The 18,331-nt window shown below is 36.5% G+C and overlaps 2 protein-coding genes across 2 annotated transcripts; both read right to left on the bottom strand.

The window, feature by feature from the left end:
* Positions 1–1,879: 1,879 nt before the first annotated feature.
* Pcdhb3 (protocadherin beta 3) lies at positions 1,880–8,476 on the bottom strand. Its single transcript, XM_013358130.4, has one exon. It carries the CDS (start codon positions 8,119–8,121, stop codon positions 5,788–5,790), a length of 2,334 nt encoding a protein of 777 aa, XP_013213584.2. The 5' UTR covers positions 8,122–8,476; the 3' UTR covers positions 1,880–5,787.
* Positions 8,477–10,053: 1,577 nt separating this feature from the next.
* Pcdhb2 (protocadherin beta 2) lies at positions 10,054–14,130 on the bottom strand. Its single transcript, XM_005324265.4, has one exon. It carries the CDS (start codon positions 13,953–13,955, stop codon positions 11,562–11,564), a length of 2,394 nt encoding a protein of 797 aa, XP_005324322.2. The 5' UTR covers positions 13,956–14,130; the 3' UTR covers positions 10,054–11,561.
* Between the last annotated feature and the right edge of the window lie 4,201 nt (positions 14,131–18,331).

Here is an 18,331-nt window from a genome sequence, read left to right as displayed (position 1 = left end):
TGTACAATCACAAGAATGGGATTCTAATTATAATAAGTTATACTCCATGTATGTATAATATGTCTAACTATAATCTACTATCCTGTATATCTAAAAAGAACAAATAAAAAAGAAATTCAAACAATAAAAAAGAAATCTATTTCTCCAAAGATAAAAAATTAAGTTAAAAGTACTCAAATGAAACTATTTAGTGAATACAATTTCAGTTTTTTATAAATCACAAATTGTTCCCAAGTTTCTCCTCAAAGTATTTTCTCAAGGGAAGCCCATATTGGTTAGAGATAATTGACTTCAGAAATTTGAACACATTTGTTCTTGCTATTCCAGTCAGAAAATTTTCATATCCAGAGCTGGCAAACTAAGGCACATTAATGTTCTTATCCCCCAAAATGTTCAGAAAGCCCTTCTTATGAGCAACAGTCCACTGAAATTTCTCTCTTCATCTCCAACATCAAAATTGCATTGAACAGAAGCAGACAGAATGACTATGAGGAACCTTCCTTTGATTCAAGGAAGGAAAGACAAGGCTGTAAGAAGTCCTAGATTAAGAGTAGGATGACCATGGCAAATAGATGATTTCCAGTTATCCTAAAGACAGAACTAGCTGTTTGGCTGTGCTATCACTTAGGGGTCTAGCTATGCTTTACATGTTCCATACTTACAGGCTGTAGACCCACATGCTAAACATCCTGGGCTCTGAGGTCAGAAATCACAGATAAAATACTCATGAGTATTAGGTATTTGGGTCACCACCTTGTTCTACCTGGCCAGCTCAGGAAATACTACAGTCATTACTTTGCAGTGACTTTGTTATCATCTAGCTACTTTTTGTATCTTAAGGGTTACCACAAAGGATCCCCAAACTTTTAGAACTCAAACTCCTCAAGAGTCTCAAAAACCAGGGATATTAAAGCATAAAAGTTTAATATCCCTTTAAAGTTTAAAGGTAATCTTTCTTTTTGGCACTATCAAAGTGCAAGGTAGAAATGCTTCTACTGTGTAGTAATAATGCATTCCTATAATTTATTTTTTAAAAAGATACATGAGATTTTGGTAAGGGAATTGTTGATAATTTCAGGGAACAGTCTAGTGGTTTGGTGCTATATTTCTGACATAGGGTTCTATCCTAGTGACAGAAATGGTATTCAGTTCTGATAGTGATTATCAGAATAGTCATTTTTGACAGGTGATTTCACTGGGAAGAAATTGTTTTGGAAGAAACAAGTCAATTTTGTTCAATCACCAGAGCCCCATGCAGTTTCTAAAATTAATAAGCAACATTTCAGAAGATGAATGCTGGATTGTTTTTTTCTGAGCATTATCATGCATACTTGTTACCTGAATCAAAACCCATGGTTTTTCCATGTACTCTTCATGCATTGATTACTTTAGTTATAATCCAATTTTCTTTAAAATCAAGTTGTTTTTGCTAAAGACTGAAGTTAAATTTTTTTTCCATTAGCTATCATGTCTACCACATTAAAAGATACCAGAACAACCAAAATGCAGAAGGTGATGTTCCCTGATATTTTGCCTCACACAGCAAATACAAAATGACACACCCCAAGGAAACTTGGGCCAGCTCAAACACATCCTTAGGGCTGGGTGCAGAACTTCTATCACTGTGTGGCAAAGTTGAACCAAGCTTCTTTATTAGGACTTGGATTTGCAGAAGCCAGAGCAGATGCCGCCTTAAAATCCCTATTCTCTTTTCTCTCTATGTGAAAAACAGTATTAGTGTGAAGGAAACCTCCAATAGACAATAAGTTCCTAACAAAACATCAGCAAGCATGTTGGGTAGAATAGCAATATTAAAACAGACGCAACAAATAAGAGCTGTTTCTCCACCATTAAAAATAGAGATTCAGAACAACATGGAAAGAACATAAAAGATATTTATTCCAAAAAGAATAAAATAGCAATTGGAAAATAAGCACAAGATGTTATGAAAATCTGTCAAACAGAAATTCTGAAAAAGAAAACATTATTTATATAAACAAAAACTTCAGTATATTAAATGAATCTTAGTTTTGGAATTAGCAATATCAGAACATTAAAATTAAAGAAAAAATTGAAAAGAGAAAAAGAGGTAAAAGATAAAAGATACTGAGAAGTAGCCTGACATTAAAATTTTCATCAACAGTGTTGAATACTAAAAGAATGGAAAGAAAATAAGTAATTTTTAAAGTTTATAATGGACCAAAATAGTGGTTAAGCATATATGCATTTGACATAAAATAATTACAAATTTTGGCTAGTAGATTTGTGGCATAAAAAAAATCTAACAATCCACTTCAAGAAGCAAAGATACTACCAGAATCAAGTAGTGGGATGTACAGGAAAACTGTCATGTTTTTTAAAAAGCTTTCATATGCAAGGAAATACCATTTAAGGATAAATAAAGATTTATGAAAATTAGAATGAGTTACTTCACTAGACTAATTGGTATTTATTGATATGTAAATGATATTTGAGCATAGCTTAGTCTTATGACATCCCACATAAAATTAATTTCATCCCTTTGCTTTTCAACATTAAAAATTAGATGGTGATCCCTTTGCTTTTCAACATTAAAAATTAGATGATGACTATCAAGGATATAATGAAATTATTTCTGAATTGACATGTTTGCAGAGAAACAAGATGGTGAATGTATACTATCTAGAATTATATTTCACAAATGAATGAATGGCTACTTTGAAAGCCTTTTGAGCCTTTGGTATCTTGAAAATTTCATTTAATTTTAACACAATAAAGACTAACCAAAGTTCAGTAGAAACCAGGAAATACAGATTTCAGAAAGTTAATCTGAGAAACAGAAAGCTCTTTTATTTAATTTCTTCTTTGTCCCTAAAATCAGAGATATGGACAAGTCAAATTTGAACCAAATTTAAGATTAACACATTATTTATAGTTCCCTGGGTTTTTGAAAGCCTCAATAAGCAAGGAGAGAGCACTAAATAATAAATTGACTTTTTAATGTAATCATTCTCATAATATTTAAGGGAATTATGCATTCCTTTCTGAATACAGATATTTCTTTCAAAATCCAATGTGTAGATAAGTTTCAAATAACTAAGTCCTTAAGTACTTATGATATTACATGATTTCCAAAATATTTTGAAATATTTATTTATTAAATAAATTGAGCATCTACTATGTATAAGGCATTGTGCTATGAGCTATACATTCAACTATGAATGAAAAAAGAAAGATTATTTTTGAATTAAGAGTCTACTAAGTTCATTTAGTGAATTCTGAAGTAAGAGGACTCAAATTTTTATTTAATTTCTCTTTGGAAAATTGAAGTATCAATTGGTAATTAATTGGCAGTAATGGATTTATCAACATTTTCAGAAGAAAATTCCTATAAAATTATTGATACACTAAGTCATCCCTTTTCCCTTGGAACAGATTTTCAGTTTGTGAAATTCCAAAAAGTGTAATTCCAAAAACAGTAATATGCATGTGGTAGCCCCTCTCTGCCCTGAATTTAATAAATACCCAGATAAAGAAAATTTTGGAAATTCTTCAAATAAAAGAATAAATGGTCCCTGACTACCAACAAACAAAAAAGCATTTTAAACCAAAAGAAAGATGTTATTGCTTCTGATATTCAATTTTAGTCCAGATTATGTGTTAAATTTTGTTCACTTTATCAACAGTGTGTAGATCAGTCCATCTATGTGTTAAGTCACTGGTAGTATTTGTTCTACTGTCTTCAATGTTTAAGTAGCTTCTCAGCACATATGGTCCTTCCAAATTTATTCTCAGCTCATATACCATATTGGCCTCCCAAAAGAACTATAACTGCTACTATTAAATACTCCCACAGCTCTGATACTATTAAAGACTCAGGATGCCAAATATAGATACATGTTGTGTAAATATATCTTTTCCCTTATCGTCATAAAATTTCACCTAAGCATGAAAAGAAGAAAAGAAATCTGATCAAAAGATCCAGATTGAAAGATCTCTATAAGAAACTTAGAATGAAAGAAACACTATTTTCTCTGATTATTAAGGTTATTCGTGCATTTGATGCTATTACATAAAATGACACCTTCACCTTGTTTTTCTTTTATACTTTTTGTTTCCTTTATTTTTGGTTCTGGGGATTGAACCCAAAGCCTCCTGCAAGTACTAAGAACATGCTCTACCACTAAGTTATATCTCCAGCTCAACACAATTTAAATGTGATTATTACTACATTTGATATGTGATTGGAGTTATGTCAATCTTAAACTCTTTTTAAGGGAAGTTTTCAAAATCTTTGGAACTTTGTTTCTTATACTCATGAATATTCAGCTGCCAGAAAGTTCTCTCTCTGAGTCAGGAAATATCTGAAAAGAAAATGTAATTTTTCCTGAAAAATAGCCATACAATTTGATATTTTGGCTGCTTCCAGATTTTATTCTTAGTTTTAGCCAATTTAGACTTTTACAATGAGAAAAAGAGAACTCTATTCTCTTGAGAATTTCCTATTGTGATCTTTTAATTACAATATAGGAGGTGGAATACTGATGTGGATGGCAGATATTTATCCTAGGAAGACCATAAATAATGCTAAATCATGTTGGATTTCAATCTAAAGAAGGGAATCAAAGCAGGAAGCAAAATATTTCCCTTCTAAATTACTAGATAGGGGTTGGAGATATGGCTCAGTTGATAGAGTGCTTGCCTTGCATGCACAAGGTCCTGGGTTCAATCCCCAGCACCACCAAAAAAAAAAAAATCTGGGCTGGGGATGTGGCTCAAGTGGTAGCGCGCTCGCCTGGCATGGGTGCGGTCTGGGTTCGATCCTCAGCACCACATACCAACAAAGATGTTGTGTCTGCCGAGAGCTAAAAAATAAATATTAAAAAAATAAAATAAAATAAATTACTAGATATATGGTAAGTAGGTAATAAAAAGTACAATTTGATGGGACAGTGCCTTTACTGTAAAACATTTAAAGATCATATATCTGTGTAAGTTCTTCGAAAAAAAAGGCCCTCAGGTGTTTAGGCTTAGATACCAGAATTTACAAACCAAACTGCCATCCCACCAGATGCCTTCCTAAATAAAATTTCATTAAAAATGAAAGAGCAATCAGTTGTTTAAAATGGCTTATGTTTAATTTTTCCCTGGGTCATAATGATTACACTTTAAGAAACCCTAAAAAGTACCTACCTAAGAGTACTTTGCTGCATTTGTCTATAATGTTTGTCCACTTGGATGATAACAATGTATACAATATTGAAATATTGACTGAAAGTGTCAATATAGAAAACAAATGTATTACTTTCATTTGACTATTATACCTCTAAAAAGATGGTACATTACTATATCTTTTGTTTTATTAACCCTCAAGCTTCATTAGCCATGGACCAAACAGCTTTCAGAACATAAAAAACAACATTATGAATGAATATTCAACAGGAAAAATTACTGAATTTGTGATTTGAAACTGTCCACACTGCTTTGAAATATATAATTTGAAATGTTATTAAGTAAACCTATTTGAAATTGCCATTAAAAGACAATGAATTTATTTTTTCTCCACTATTAGAAAAAGAAAAACAAGCATTAAGACTGCATTGATAGGACATAAAGCAGATGAAAAAAGAAAAATATGAATGGATTAACATATGCTTACATAGAAAGTAAAATCTATAAACAAAATGTTGTATCAACTAAACTTTCTTGATTTTAAAATGAAACATGCATAGCCACACAACTACTTTTTGATTATTCTGTTAATGAAATCTAAACCATTCCTTCAATTGCAAATTTAAAACAGAGCTGCTAAGGGTCTTGAATCACACTAGTGGGGATAATTGGACTCAGGAAGTCACTAGTCCCTGAGCCTCCCATCAGACACACTTCATATTGGTAGCTCTGAGACAGGGTACCCCTGCCACTAACATCCACCAGGTGTCCAGGAAAATGACCCTCAGGCATAGAACAGACACCCAGCGGCGCCGCCCTGCGCCTCCTGCACAGCCTCACAATCACGAACACCAGCACAGAGAAGAGGAAGAGCGATGACACAGAGGCCAAGGCGATGACCAAGTAGACAGTGAGCGAGTCCCCTTGCGCGCGCTCGGGTGCCACTTCCGGGAGCGGCAGGTAGGGCTGGGAGAAGCCATCCACCAGCAGCACGTGCAGTGTGACGCTGGCAGACAGCGGAGGCTCGCCATTGTCCTTGACCAGCACCACCAGCCTGTGCCTGGCCGCGTCGCGCTCACTCAGCAGCCTGGAGGTGCGCACCTCGCCATTGTGCGCCCACACGCCAAACAGCCCGGGCTCAGTAGCCTTGAGCAGCTGGTATGACAGCCAGGCGTTCTGGCCCGAGTCTCCATCCACCGCCACCACCTTGGTGACCAGGTAGCCCTGCTCTGCCGCCCTGGGCACCAGCTCAGTGCAGGGCGCAGAGGTGTTCTGCATTGGGTACAGCACGAAGGGCGAGTTGTCATTGTCGTCCAGCACCACCACTCGTACCAGCGCCTGGCTGCTGAGCGCGGGCGAGCCTTGGTCTGTGGCGCCCACGCGGAACTCGAATGCCTGCAGGGCCTCGAAGTCCAGCGCCCTCAGCGCAAACAGCTGCCCATTGTCTGCGTTGATGGAGACCAGCGAGGCGAGGGGCAGGTGTAGGTCCTGGGCTGGCAGCAGCGAGTAGGTGATCTGGGCATTGGTGCCTGAGTCTCTGTCTGTGGCGCTGACACTACCTATGTGCAGGGCGGGTTGGTTGTTCTCGTGCACCAACAGCGTGTATGACGTTTGGGAGAAGGCAGGGGCGTTGTCATTGACGTCAGAGATAAGGATTATTATGCTCTGCTCAGTTTTCAGTCTGGGTGTCCCCATGTCGGTGACTGTGATGGTGATGTTATATTCGGCTCTGCTTTCTCTGTCCAACGTTCCTTCAGACTCTAGGGTGTAAAAATTCTCTAAGGATGGTTTCAGGACGAAGGGGAGATTGTTCTGGATGGAACACATCACTCTTCCATTGTCTCCAGAGTCTAGATCAGAAACACTGAAAATCGCTACCACAGTCTCTACCGAATTCTCAGGAATAGGACTGTTAACTGATGACAAAGTCAGTTCTGGTGGGTTGTCATTCACATCAACCACCTGAATTATAACTGTAGATTTTCCTGAAAGACCTCCACCATCCTTGGCCTCTATGTCGACTTCATAATTATTTATTGCTTCAAAATTCAAATATTTAACTAATTGCATATCACCAGTAATTGGATTTAGTTGAAAAGTTTTGAGAATTTCTTCTGAAGCATGAAAAAATGAATATGATATTGCCCCAAAACTTCCTGTATCTAAATCAGAAGCTGAAACAGTGACAATGACAGAGTTAATAGGGATGTTTTCTAGAATTTGAACTTCATAGAGGGACTGTGCAAATTCTGGGGCATTGTCATTTATGTCTAAGACCATAATGTGGATCTGGGCTGTCCCAGACCTTGGTGGCGACCCGCCATCCAGCGCTATGAGTGTTAAACTGAACTCAGGCAGCTCCTCTCGATCCAGCGCTCTGTCCAGTACTAGTTCTGGGTACTTCCTTCCATCCTTCCGACTGCGCATGAGAACGTGAAAATGGGAATTGGGAACAATTGTGTAGTTTTGGAGACTGTTTTTTCCCACATCCAAATCCTCAGCATATTCCAAAGGAATCACTGTTCCTGGTGGAGAGTTTTCTGGGATTTTCAGCTCCATTTCATTTTCAAAGAATACTGGAGCATGGTCATTTACATCTATGATCTGAATCTCCTGTGTAATTAACTGGAAAGGGTTTTGTAGTAATACCTGAAAATGCAGTATACATGACTCTGTAGGGCCGCATAGCTCCTCCCTGTCCATTTTTTCCTTCAGAAGCAAATCACCGGTGTGATGACTGAGCTGAAAATGCTGTTTGTTTCCTTTCGATACAATTTGGGCCCCCCTTGCCACCAGTTCCTCAACAGTCAGCCCTAGATCCTTTGCTAGATTGGCTATTAAAAAGCCCCTCTCTTTTTCCTCAGCCACTGAATAGCGTCTTGACTCGAACCCAGCCAGAAACCCACACACAAAAACAAAGAAAAGCAGGACTTGCCTTTGTCTAAGAAAGCTCTCCCCTCTGGCCTCCATTGCACTTCTTGCTATATTCTTCCAAGGAATGTAGCCAAGCCGAGCTTCAGAAGGCTGTGGGAATGCAAAGTCCTGGAAATTCCAACCTGGTAAATAATCCTTTCACGAGGCTTGCTTAAAAAATCGTCACCATTTCACAAACCCTAGTTTACCGCACCGGAGCTGTGCTCTGGGAGTCCTATGTGCTTGTGATTTAATTCACCTTTTTAGTCAGCAGCGCCACCATGCGTTCGCTCACAGTTTAAACTCTTGCAAAAGGTAGGTTTTGTTTTTCATTTTTTGTTATATTGCTTATTGCCCTTATCAAACTCAGTAGAGGTTACTGGAAGAGTTTCTTGTGTCATGTAAGTTAAGTGAACATAACCTAGAGAAGTAAAATGAGCTCTTAAAGAAGTGATTGTTCCTTGTAGAATCCTCAATTACATTATTTTGTAGCAGTGAACATGTTCTGTAATCATTACATGCAAATTTAAAATTTTTTCTAAATGAGAACATGATTAGAAATCCTATTTTATTTTCCAATTTTTATAAAAATGTGAGATTTGCATTTCTAGTTGGAAAAATACTATCAAATGACAAAGTGGTAAAAAATTATATTAGGTCATGTCAGGGGGTAGATCAGAGGACCACAAATGCCTAATTACTTCTATATTTTCACTTTCGATAAACATTGAAACGTGCTCTATCCTTCTTTTACAGGTGTTCAGCCTAAGAAGTGTTGCATAGAAAATGTACTCAGGGCATTGAAAACATACAATAAAGAGACCTAACTTAATGGGGAGAAGTTAATAAAATGTTCCTTAAGATGTACCATTTAATTTGGAACATGGATGAAAAGGTGTGTCAGAGGTTGAATGTATAATATGTGAAATTCCTGAGCTAGAAAAGCATGACTAATCTAGTAAAGAAGAATAGTGTACACAGAACTTAGAACTTTCAAGAGTAGGTGAGAAGAGGAGGCTAGGGAGGTAAATGCAGGCCAAATAATGTGTGCTTAGATTTTATTCTAATAACAAAAATCATTGTAGGACAATATATGAAAAATTGCAAATATCATGTGTTCAATCTAGCTTCTTTTGTATTTTGACAGTTATCAGGGATACATATGCTGGCACATCTTTTGACTCTATTCTTGGTGGCATTTAAAATAACAGCAATTATGGCTTTAACATTTATACTATTTACTTTATCATAATTGCAAGCTATTGAAACAGCAGTTATCATTTGGGGGTTGGAAATGATAACTTACTCAAGGTCCTACAAGTGAGAAGGATTTTTTTTTTTTTTGGCGGTGGTACTGAGGATTGACTTCAGGGGTAGACTACCACTGAGCTGCATCCCCAGCAACATTTTTTTGGTTACTTTATTTTATGACAGGATCTCACTAAGTTGTTCAGGTTGGCTGTGAATCTGTGATCCTTCTCCTCAGATAACCAAGATAGTGCTATTTGTCACCAATAATCTCAAAATGAGACTTTCAAAATTCATATTGTAATTTTAATCATATTTAAATATGCATAAAATCATATATAAATGGAAAGATAGACTGAATAACATTGATTTAAATTAATTTTAACATATAGATCAGAAATTAAACTGTGAGAAATGAAGAAAATTGGATGAATCCTTAGGAATTATAGTATATATGAATTATAAAATTGAATAACACAGTTTCCCTATTTATTCCCTAACTAATCCAGTCAACAGGAGAGGAGACTCAAATTAACCAGTGAGGAAAAAAGGGAAAGATATGTTGAAGTAAAGGGACACTAAAGACTGATAACCAGATGGTTTGAATAATAGTGAAAGTTCAATTATACAAAATTAAATAATTCATTGTACATCAGAAAGTATTCAATTACAGAAGAACTTTTGTCCATTAAAGTATTTTAGTGTATTTAAATATCAATACATCACAGGTGAAATAAAGACTTTTCCAATCATTCAAAATTTTTATTAAGAAATTAAAATGGTCTAATGACTGTGTTCATCATGCCATAATGGGGAGCTATTGACAAATATGATTTAAGCAACTTTTAAAAAATTGAAAATCTTAGGGAACTAAAGGGACCAAATAGAAGAAGGCAGCACAAAAAATAGACTGAGTGGTACTGCATACATTTTTGTCCTCCATCAGGTTTTTTCTAATTAACTAATTTTGAAGTCCTACATTTAAAATATTTGCCATCATTACACAGGATAAAACTTTCCCATTTGGAATATTTTGGGATTTTATATCCTCTTCCCCCGGTATAGCTTTTATTTTGTGAACTTACAGTGGCTAAATCATTAATATAGGTTTTTCATAAATACTCCAAAAAAATCTGAAAAATGCAAATCCCAATTACATGTGAATTTTCTAAAAGTTGATAAAGGTCAAATATATATTCTCTGGTATAGTTTTAGATTTTGATGAAGGGCTCAGTTAGAGGGTTTTAAATAATTAAAACAGGTTTTTAAAAGGGGGGATTAGAATAAGCAGAGAATTTTAAAGACTATTTTAAATAGAAAACATGAAAAATTGGCATGTCTTTGAAAATCACTGGATAGATACTATTAGTTAAATAGTAGAACTTAAATTTTAAATTATTTTAGAATATGAGTGATTTTCCTACTGGTGATTGAGCCCACAATGTTATAGCACTTAGCTACATCTCCATTGTTTGTATTATTTTGAGGCAGGGTCTAAGTGACCAAGGCTGGCATTAAGCTTAAAATTTTCTGGCAATAGGTTACTGCCCAGCTGAGTGATTTTTGACAAAAATTTATAATTTATAATGTGAATATTTTGTAGAATCCAACAGTTAGGCTTCTCGCTAAAGAATAATATTTTTTACATGTCAATATTTTAAAGAAGTACATATTTAGATAAATTCATGGAGGGTGCAATTTATTTATGAATAAACCCATATTAATGGTTTAGCCACTGTAAGTTCACAAAATAAAAGTTACATTGGGGGAAGAGGATATAAAACCCCAAAATATTCCAGATGGGAAAATTTTATCCTGTGTAATGATAGCAAATATTTTAAATATAGGACTTCAAAATTAGGAGCATATGAGTTTTCTGGGGATGTGAGTTTGGGGTAAGGTGCTTTAACTTAAAAATTAAGGATTTCTAAAAATACAAAATTTATTTCACACTTTAAATCTAAGTTGTTAGACTAATTTTTAAAAAGGAATACAAAGAAAATTTACATTAATCATACCACAAGACCATATATTTAGAAATATCAGTAATGTGCACAGCATTGGAATAGATACTTGAGAGAAGAGGAGGAGGAGGAGGAAGGAAAGAAGAAAAGAGGAGAGGGAGGATTGGGGAGGGGAGGGGATGGGAAGATAGGAGAGCAGAAGAGAGGAGATGCATAAATGGGCAAAGCAATAAAAACAGAACTTTGTACAAATTGAGACCAGACTCAGTGGATCCTTCTTGATATTTAACTGAATTCAAAATTATTCCTGAAACTGGGATTTTCGTCACTTCCTGTCTCCACACCTTGCGCAAGGAAATTGGGGATAATGGGCTTAGGAACTTTGAACTCGCTGGTGCCAGAGCCGCCCATCAAACACACTTCATATTGGTAGCTCTGAGACAGGGTACCCCTGCCACTAACATCCACCAGGTGACCCGGAAAGTGGCCCTCGGGCATAGAACAGACACTCAGCGGCACCGCCCTGCGCCTCCTGCACAGCCTCACAATCACGAACACCAGCACAGAGAAGAGGAAGAGAGATGACACCGAAGCCAAGGCGATGACCAAGTAGACAGTGAGCGAGTCCCCCTGCGCACGCTCGGGCGCCACTTCCGGGAGCGGCAGGTAGGGCTGGGAGAAGCCATCCACCAGCAGCACGTGCAGCGTGACACTGGCAGACAGCGGAGGCTCGCCATTGTCCTTGACCAGCACCACCAGCCTGTGCCTGGCCGCGTCGCGCTCACTCAGCAGCCTGGAGGTGCGCACCTCGCCATTGTGCGCCCACACGCCAAACAGCCCTGGCTCCGTGGCCTTGAGCAGCTGGTATGACAGCCAGGCGTTCTGGCCCGAGTCTCCATCCACCGCCACCACCTTGGTGACCAGGTAGCCCTGCTCTGCCGCCCTGGGTACCAGCTCGGTGCAGGGCGCAGAGGCGTTCTGCATTGGGTACAGCACGAAGGGCGAGTTGTCATTGTCGTCCAGCACCACCACTCGCACCAGCGCCTGGCTGCTGAGCGCGGGAGAGCCTTGGTCTGTGGCGCCCACGCGGAACTCGAATGCCTGCAGGGCCTCAAAGTCCAGCGCCCTCAGCGCAAACAGCTGCCCATTGTCTGCGTTGATAGAGACCAGCGAGGCGAGGGGCAGGTGCAGGTCCTGGGTTGGAAGCAGGGAGTAGGTGATCTGGGCGTTGGTGCCTGAGTCTCTGTCTGTGGCGTTGACACTGCCTATGTGCAGAGCGGGCTGATTGTTCTCGTGCACCAACAGCGTGTATGACTTTTGGGAGAAAGCAGGGGCATTGTCATTGACGTCAGAAACGAGGATTATTATGCTGTGCTCAGTTTTCAGTCTGGGTGTCCCCATGTCACTAACAGTGATGGTGACATTATACTCAGACCTGGTCTCCCTGTCCAGGGCTGTGTTTGTCACCAGAGTGTAAAAGTTCTCTACAGACGGTTTCAGGAAGAAAGGAAGATCATCTGGGATAGAGCACACTATTCTTCCGTTGTCTCCAGAGTCAGAATCTGAAACACTGAATATGGCAATTATGGTTTCCTGCAAGTTTTCTGGTATTTGATTGATAAGTGTGGACATGGTCAGTTCTGGAGAGTTGTCATTCAAGTCTATCACTTGGATAAGAACCACAGAACTTGCAGAAAGGCCCCCACCATCTGTTGCCTGAATATTTATAGTGTAAGTCTGAACTGATTCAAAATCCAGCTTTTGTGTTAAAAGGAGTTCTCCCGATTTTGCATTTATTTGAAAGGTTTTGCGAATATCTTCAGAGGCTTGGAAAAATGCATAAGATATTTGTCCGTAAACTCCAATATCTAAATCCCTGGCAGAGACAGTAGCAACGTGGGATCCAATGGGGCTGTTTTCTGGAACCCGCACCTCATAGAGTACTTTTGTAAACTCAGGGGCATTGTCATTGATGTCCAAGATTTCAATGAGGACCAGGGCAGTACCAGACCTTGGTGGAGTACCGCCATCCAGCGCTGTAAGAGTTAACGTGAGTTCAGGCTGTTCCTCTCGATCCAGTGCTTTATCCAACACCAGTTGTGGTAATATGCCATCAGTACTGTCTTGTATTGTAAGATGAAAGTAGAAATTGGGGCTGATTGTGTAATTTTGGAGACTATTGCTTCCTACATCTAAGTCCTGGGCACGTTCTATTAGGAAAGTGGTTCCGGGTGTGGTACTTTCTGAAATTTTCAAAAATATTTCTTTGTCTAGGAAGACTGGAAAATGATCATTTATGTCCCTAATCTGTAGCTCAGCCTGAAAAAACTGCAAGGGATTTTCCAATAACACCTGGAAAGGTAATACACAGGGCTCTGTAGAACCACATAACTCCTCTCGGTCCAGCTTCTCATTTAAAAATAAATCCCCTGTCTGCCTATCAAACTGTAAACTCAGTTTTTTCCCTTTGGATACAATCCGGGGACCCCGCACAATCAGTTCATCTACTTCCAGCCCCAAGTCTTTTAATAAATTGGCCACAAAAAAGCCACTCTCCATTTCCTCAGCCACCGAATAGCGCCTACTCTCAGAACCAGCCAGAGTCATGCCCAGCAAGACAAAGAATATCAGGACTTGCCTTTGTTCCAGAAGGAGTTCCTTTCTCTCTCTGGTTTCCATTGCTTTCTGGTCTCTCAGCAAACCCGTAGTCGCTGACTCTTCTCTCACAAATATCTTGTTAATATTGAGATAAGTGAACAATCCTAGGGCCTCGATTTCCCGGAACCACCGCCTTAGAAAGCCTCCTCCTCCTGCTTGCTTCTTTATCTGAATATCTGGCTAAACCCGCCGTCATCGGTTGGCTTTTGTTCCTTCTACTTCTAAGGCTACAGCGCCACCCCGCGTTCTTTCCAAGCATTTTCTCCAAAACTAAGAAAATCAAAATTCTTTCATCCAGATTGATGACTAAAATTGAGTATTTTTGATTAGTGTCTTCCAATTTACCAAAGTCTTATTCACATTTTGAAAGGCTTTCATTGCATCTAAAATTACGTGGAAAGCATTGACATATTACTTTAGTTTCCTTGCAGATCCATGTGGCTATGGAAAAAAGATCAACTTTAGAAACTGAGTGACCTCAGTCCTAGGATGCAGTAGAAAGAAGACTTTGATTAGAAAGTTCCCAGTTTTTATAAGAATTTGTGTATCCACACATCTGTATGATGATTAGGTTACCATCCTCACACTCAAATCCAAATGAAAAATATCAAGATTCAAGAAAAGCACAGAATTCAATGAGAATGTTCTGGTGTACAATGAAATATTCTTTATTATATTTCTTGAATAGCTCCCAATTCTCATTTCCCTGAAGTTTGATATGAGTGAGCTACATGAAAATCTCATGTAGTCAATTTTTCTTGTGAATATGATAACATTTTAATTTTTATTTCTAATAGATTAAGAGCACTTTATAACTTTGATTCAGTATTGAATCTAGCAAAATTAATAATTCCATATCAAAAACCCAGCAAAGCTATGTGCAGTGGTGTACACCTGTAATCTCAAGTGACTTGAGAGAATGAGGCAGGAGAATGGCAAGTTCAAAGCCAGCCTCAGCAGTGAGGCCTTAAAAAACTCAGTGAGACTCCATATCTCAATACAATATTTTTAAAAGGCTATGGATGTGGCTCAGTGATTGAATCACTGTGTTCAATCTCTAGCACACACACATACAAAATGTCTTTAAAGAAATGTTCCAAACAAGGTACATTTCGTAGGTTTTTAAAGTTACCATCTTGATGTGTTTTAAAATAATATATGGTAAAAAGAATGAGTTATCAAGCCAGACCTCAGACTTGATAACCACAGAGAGACATGAAGGAAACTAAATGCATACTGCTTAAGGAAGCCAATCTGAGGGTCTTGTGGATGTGTCTGAGTGGTAGAGCACTTTGGTGAGGACCTGAGTTCAATCCCCAGCACTGCACAAAATATAAAGTTCACCAATCTGAAAAGACTGTGTACTGAATTATTCCAACTACATGAGTTTCTAGTAAAAACGAAAATATAGAGAATTAGAAAGATCTGTGGTTGCCAGGGGCAGAGGGTTGGAGGAATAAAGAGATAAAATACAAGTGATTTTTAGGGCAATGAAACTTTATTATGCTGTAATGGTAAATACAAGATATTACATATTTGTAAAAACTCACAGAATAGTACATCATCAAAAAATCAACCCTAATATTAGTTTATAAGGCATCAACATTTGTTCATACTTAAAATAAATATGTAATACTAAGGCAAGATTAGTTATGATAGGAAAAACTAAGTGGGAAAGATAAGGTAAATAGGAATGTAATACTATCTGCTCAATTATCTGTAAAACCTAAAATTGCTCTAAAATAGTTTTTATAATAATTTAAATTCTTTACCAAGAAAAATTTTAAATATAAACAATAAACACAACTCTACCCTCCATACAAACAAAATAATTATTTATATTTTGACATATTTGCTGTTCTTCCTTTTTTTCTACATGCAACTTTTTGATGATTAATTTGAAAGTTACTTGTAGATATTATGATTCTTCTAAATATTCAGCAAGTATTTTCTAGGTATAAAGACACCCACAAAATCACAATGCTACTAACATACCTAAGAAAATTAATAACAATTCTACATGATTTTAAGTCCAGACCCTATTAAATCTCACTAAATATCCTTCCACTATCCTCTTCCAGTTTTCTTTAACTTTGATAAGAATCACATTCATTGTTGAGTTCCTTTTACAAATGCACTATTTTCTTAGTCACTTGTTGTAAAGAATGTCTCAGAAACTCTTTAAACCAAATTGTATAATTTTATTAGGTGTTAGGTCTATTTACTATAGGATATTCTCCCACCTCTGTGATACTAAATTTTTTGAAGTGTCCAGACTAATTTTTCTTTTGGGATATCCTATATCCTGAATTTGTTAGTTACATAGTGTCATTTAACTTGTTCCTCCATGCCTTGTATTTTAGAAGACTGAAAGGATGACTTTTTTGTACTAGAGATTTAACCCACAGGTGCTTTAATCAGTGAGCTACCTCCCCAGCCCTTTTTATATTTTATTTTGAGATAGAGTCTTGCTAAGTTGCTTATGGCCTCAGTATATGGATATTTATTAAATATAACAATGCATAACATTTAAAAAGCTCTCATTTTCTGTAAAATATTGGAAAATAATAGGTTGCTTTTGTTAACATTTAGAAATCAGATGCCTACTTCTATCCTGTTGAAATTATTTGTTTATTTTTTATTTATTGGTTATTTTTAGTTGTACATGACAGTAGAATATATGTTGATATAATTATATGAGCATGGAATGTATCTTATTCTAGTTAGCACCCTATTCTTCTGGATGTACATCACTGTGATGTTTTCATATATGTACATAGGAAAATTATGTCAGATTCATTTCATGACTATCATTTTATGATATTATAATAATAATTCAAAACATTTCAATTCATTTACATTGAGCATTAAACACAATTAATCCAGGTGAAAAACAGCCAAAAACCCCAGTCTTGAAAGACAACTCTTTATATGGGTTACAAAACTTTAAGATGGGTTATAATACTTTAATTACCTCATAAAGACAGATGATGACTGCTAGGTCACTCGAAATTTTACCTTTAACCTAGTATATGATTATTATTTGGGGGGAGTTTCTCTAAACTAAATAGTTATAATGAGTATAGGATAACATAAAGGAGAGAAAAATAGATGATGAAGAAAATTACATAATCTAGCACCTTTCACAGTTGAAGGAAATTTAATATCTAAGAGACTTTAAGAAGAGGAAACAATACTCAAGAACATATTATGTTTTATTGTGCAGAAAGAACTTTTAAACTTTCCATGTTGAGTCATTGTTCTCACAATTCATTAGCTTTCACCTTTCTTTCTGTTTCAATGCTACTAATAAGTCTAGAAATAAAAAGGAAGTTTCCTTTTTTCAGAGATGATAGAACCAATACCAATATTTTTTATATATATTTATTTTTTAGTTTTTGGCAGACACAACATCTTTATTAGTACGTGGTGCTGAGGATTGAACCCAGCGCTGTACACATACCAAGTGAGAGTGCTACTGCTTGAGCCACATCCCCAGCCCAATACTAATATTTTATATTTGTAGATGACTTCTAGCTTTTAATGCATTATTTTCCCAAAACTATATTAAATAATTAATTTTTCTTAAATCTTGATGATATTCCTTTTTGAGAACCTTTTATAAATGCTCTTATTTTCTTAATATCCTTTTAATAAGAAATTATGTATGTTAGAATTAGAATCTATATACTTATAAACCTAAATAAAATACTTATGCAGTTATATGATTTTAACATTATTGTGAGAGAATCTATTATATAATAAAGAATTACAGTATTATGTTTATTTTGTTTCACTTTACTTTTTATATAATTCTCAGTTAGTGACATTATCTTAGGAGTCACACTTCATAAAATCCCAACATTAAAATATATATACAAAGAATTTTTTACATATGAGAAAAATATTTTAAATCAGAAAATAAAAGCAAGTCACTGTAATCTTACTACAAAACAAAATGATCAGTGATTTAAAAAGTAAATAAGAACACATTGTTTGAAGCTATATCATCTTAGCCTTGCCTCTATTTTTTGACTTAAGGATGATTTGGTTCTTTTGACTGGCACAAGATATAAATTATAAAAACAAAGAGAAAGAAGAGTTAAAGAGATTTATGTGTCTGCTTCCCCTACCAAACATAATATCAAACAATATGGACATATGATCCACATTTCTAGCCCTCTTCCATAGGGAAAAATCTTTGGTTCTGCTCAATGGCTTTCAGCCTACAAGCTGCTTTTATTAACTCAGTTATCAAGTGGTAGAATAAAGAGGTATGTATGAACCTGTGGTGGCACTTACACAATGTGTTTTAGTCTTATTGAGGACACAAGCTTATTTGTTTTTCCATAATCTTTTAATGCAAATAGTTCATGAAGATAAAGTGAGCAGGATTT

Source organism: Ictidomys tridecemlineatus, chromosome 1 (genome assembly GCF_052094955.1).
Source record: "Ictidomys tridecemlineatus isolate mIctTri1 chromosome 1, mIctTri1.hap1, whole genome shotgun sequence".
Lineage (NCBI taxonomy): Eukaryota > Metazoa > Chordata > Mammalia > Rodentia > Sciuridae > Ictidomys > Ictidomys tridecemlineatus.
The sequence above is the reverse complement of the archived record's forward strand: the minus strand, read 5'-3'. Positions and strand labels throughout refer to the sequence as shown.

Excerpts from the sequence above, each read along its gene's own strand:
- Pcdhb3 (XM_013358130.4), bottom strand. The coding sequence starts at position 8,121 with ATGGAGGCCAGAGGGGAGAGCTTTCTTAGACAAAGGCAAGTCCTGCTT.
- Pcdhb2 (XM_005324265.4), bottom strand. The coding sequence starts at position 13,955 with ATGGAAACCAGAGAGAGAAAGGAACTCCTTCTGGAACAAAGGCAAGTC.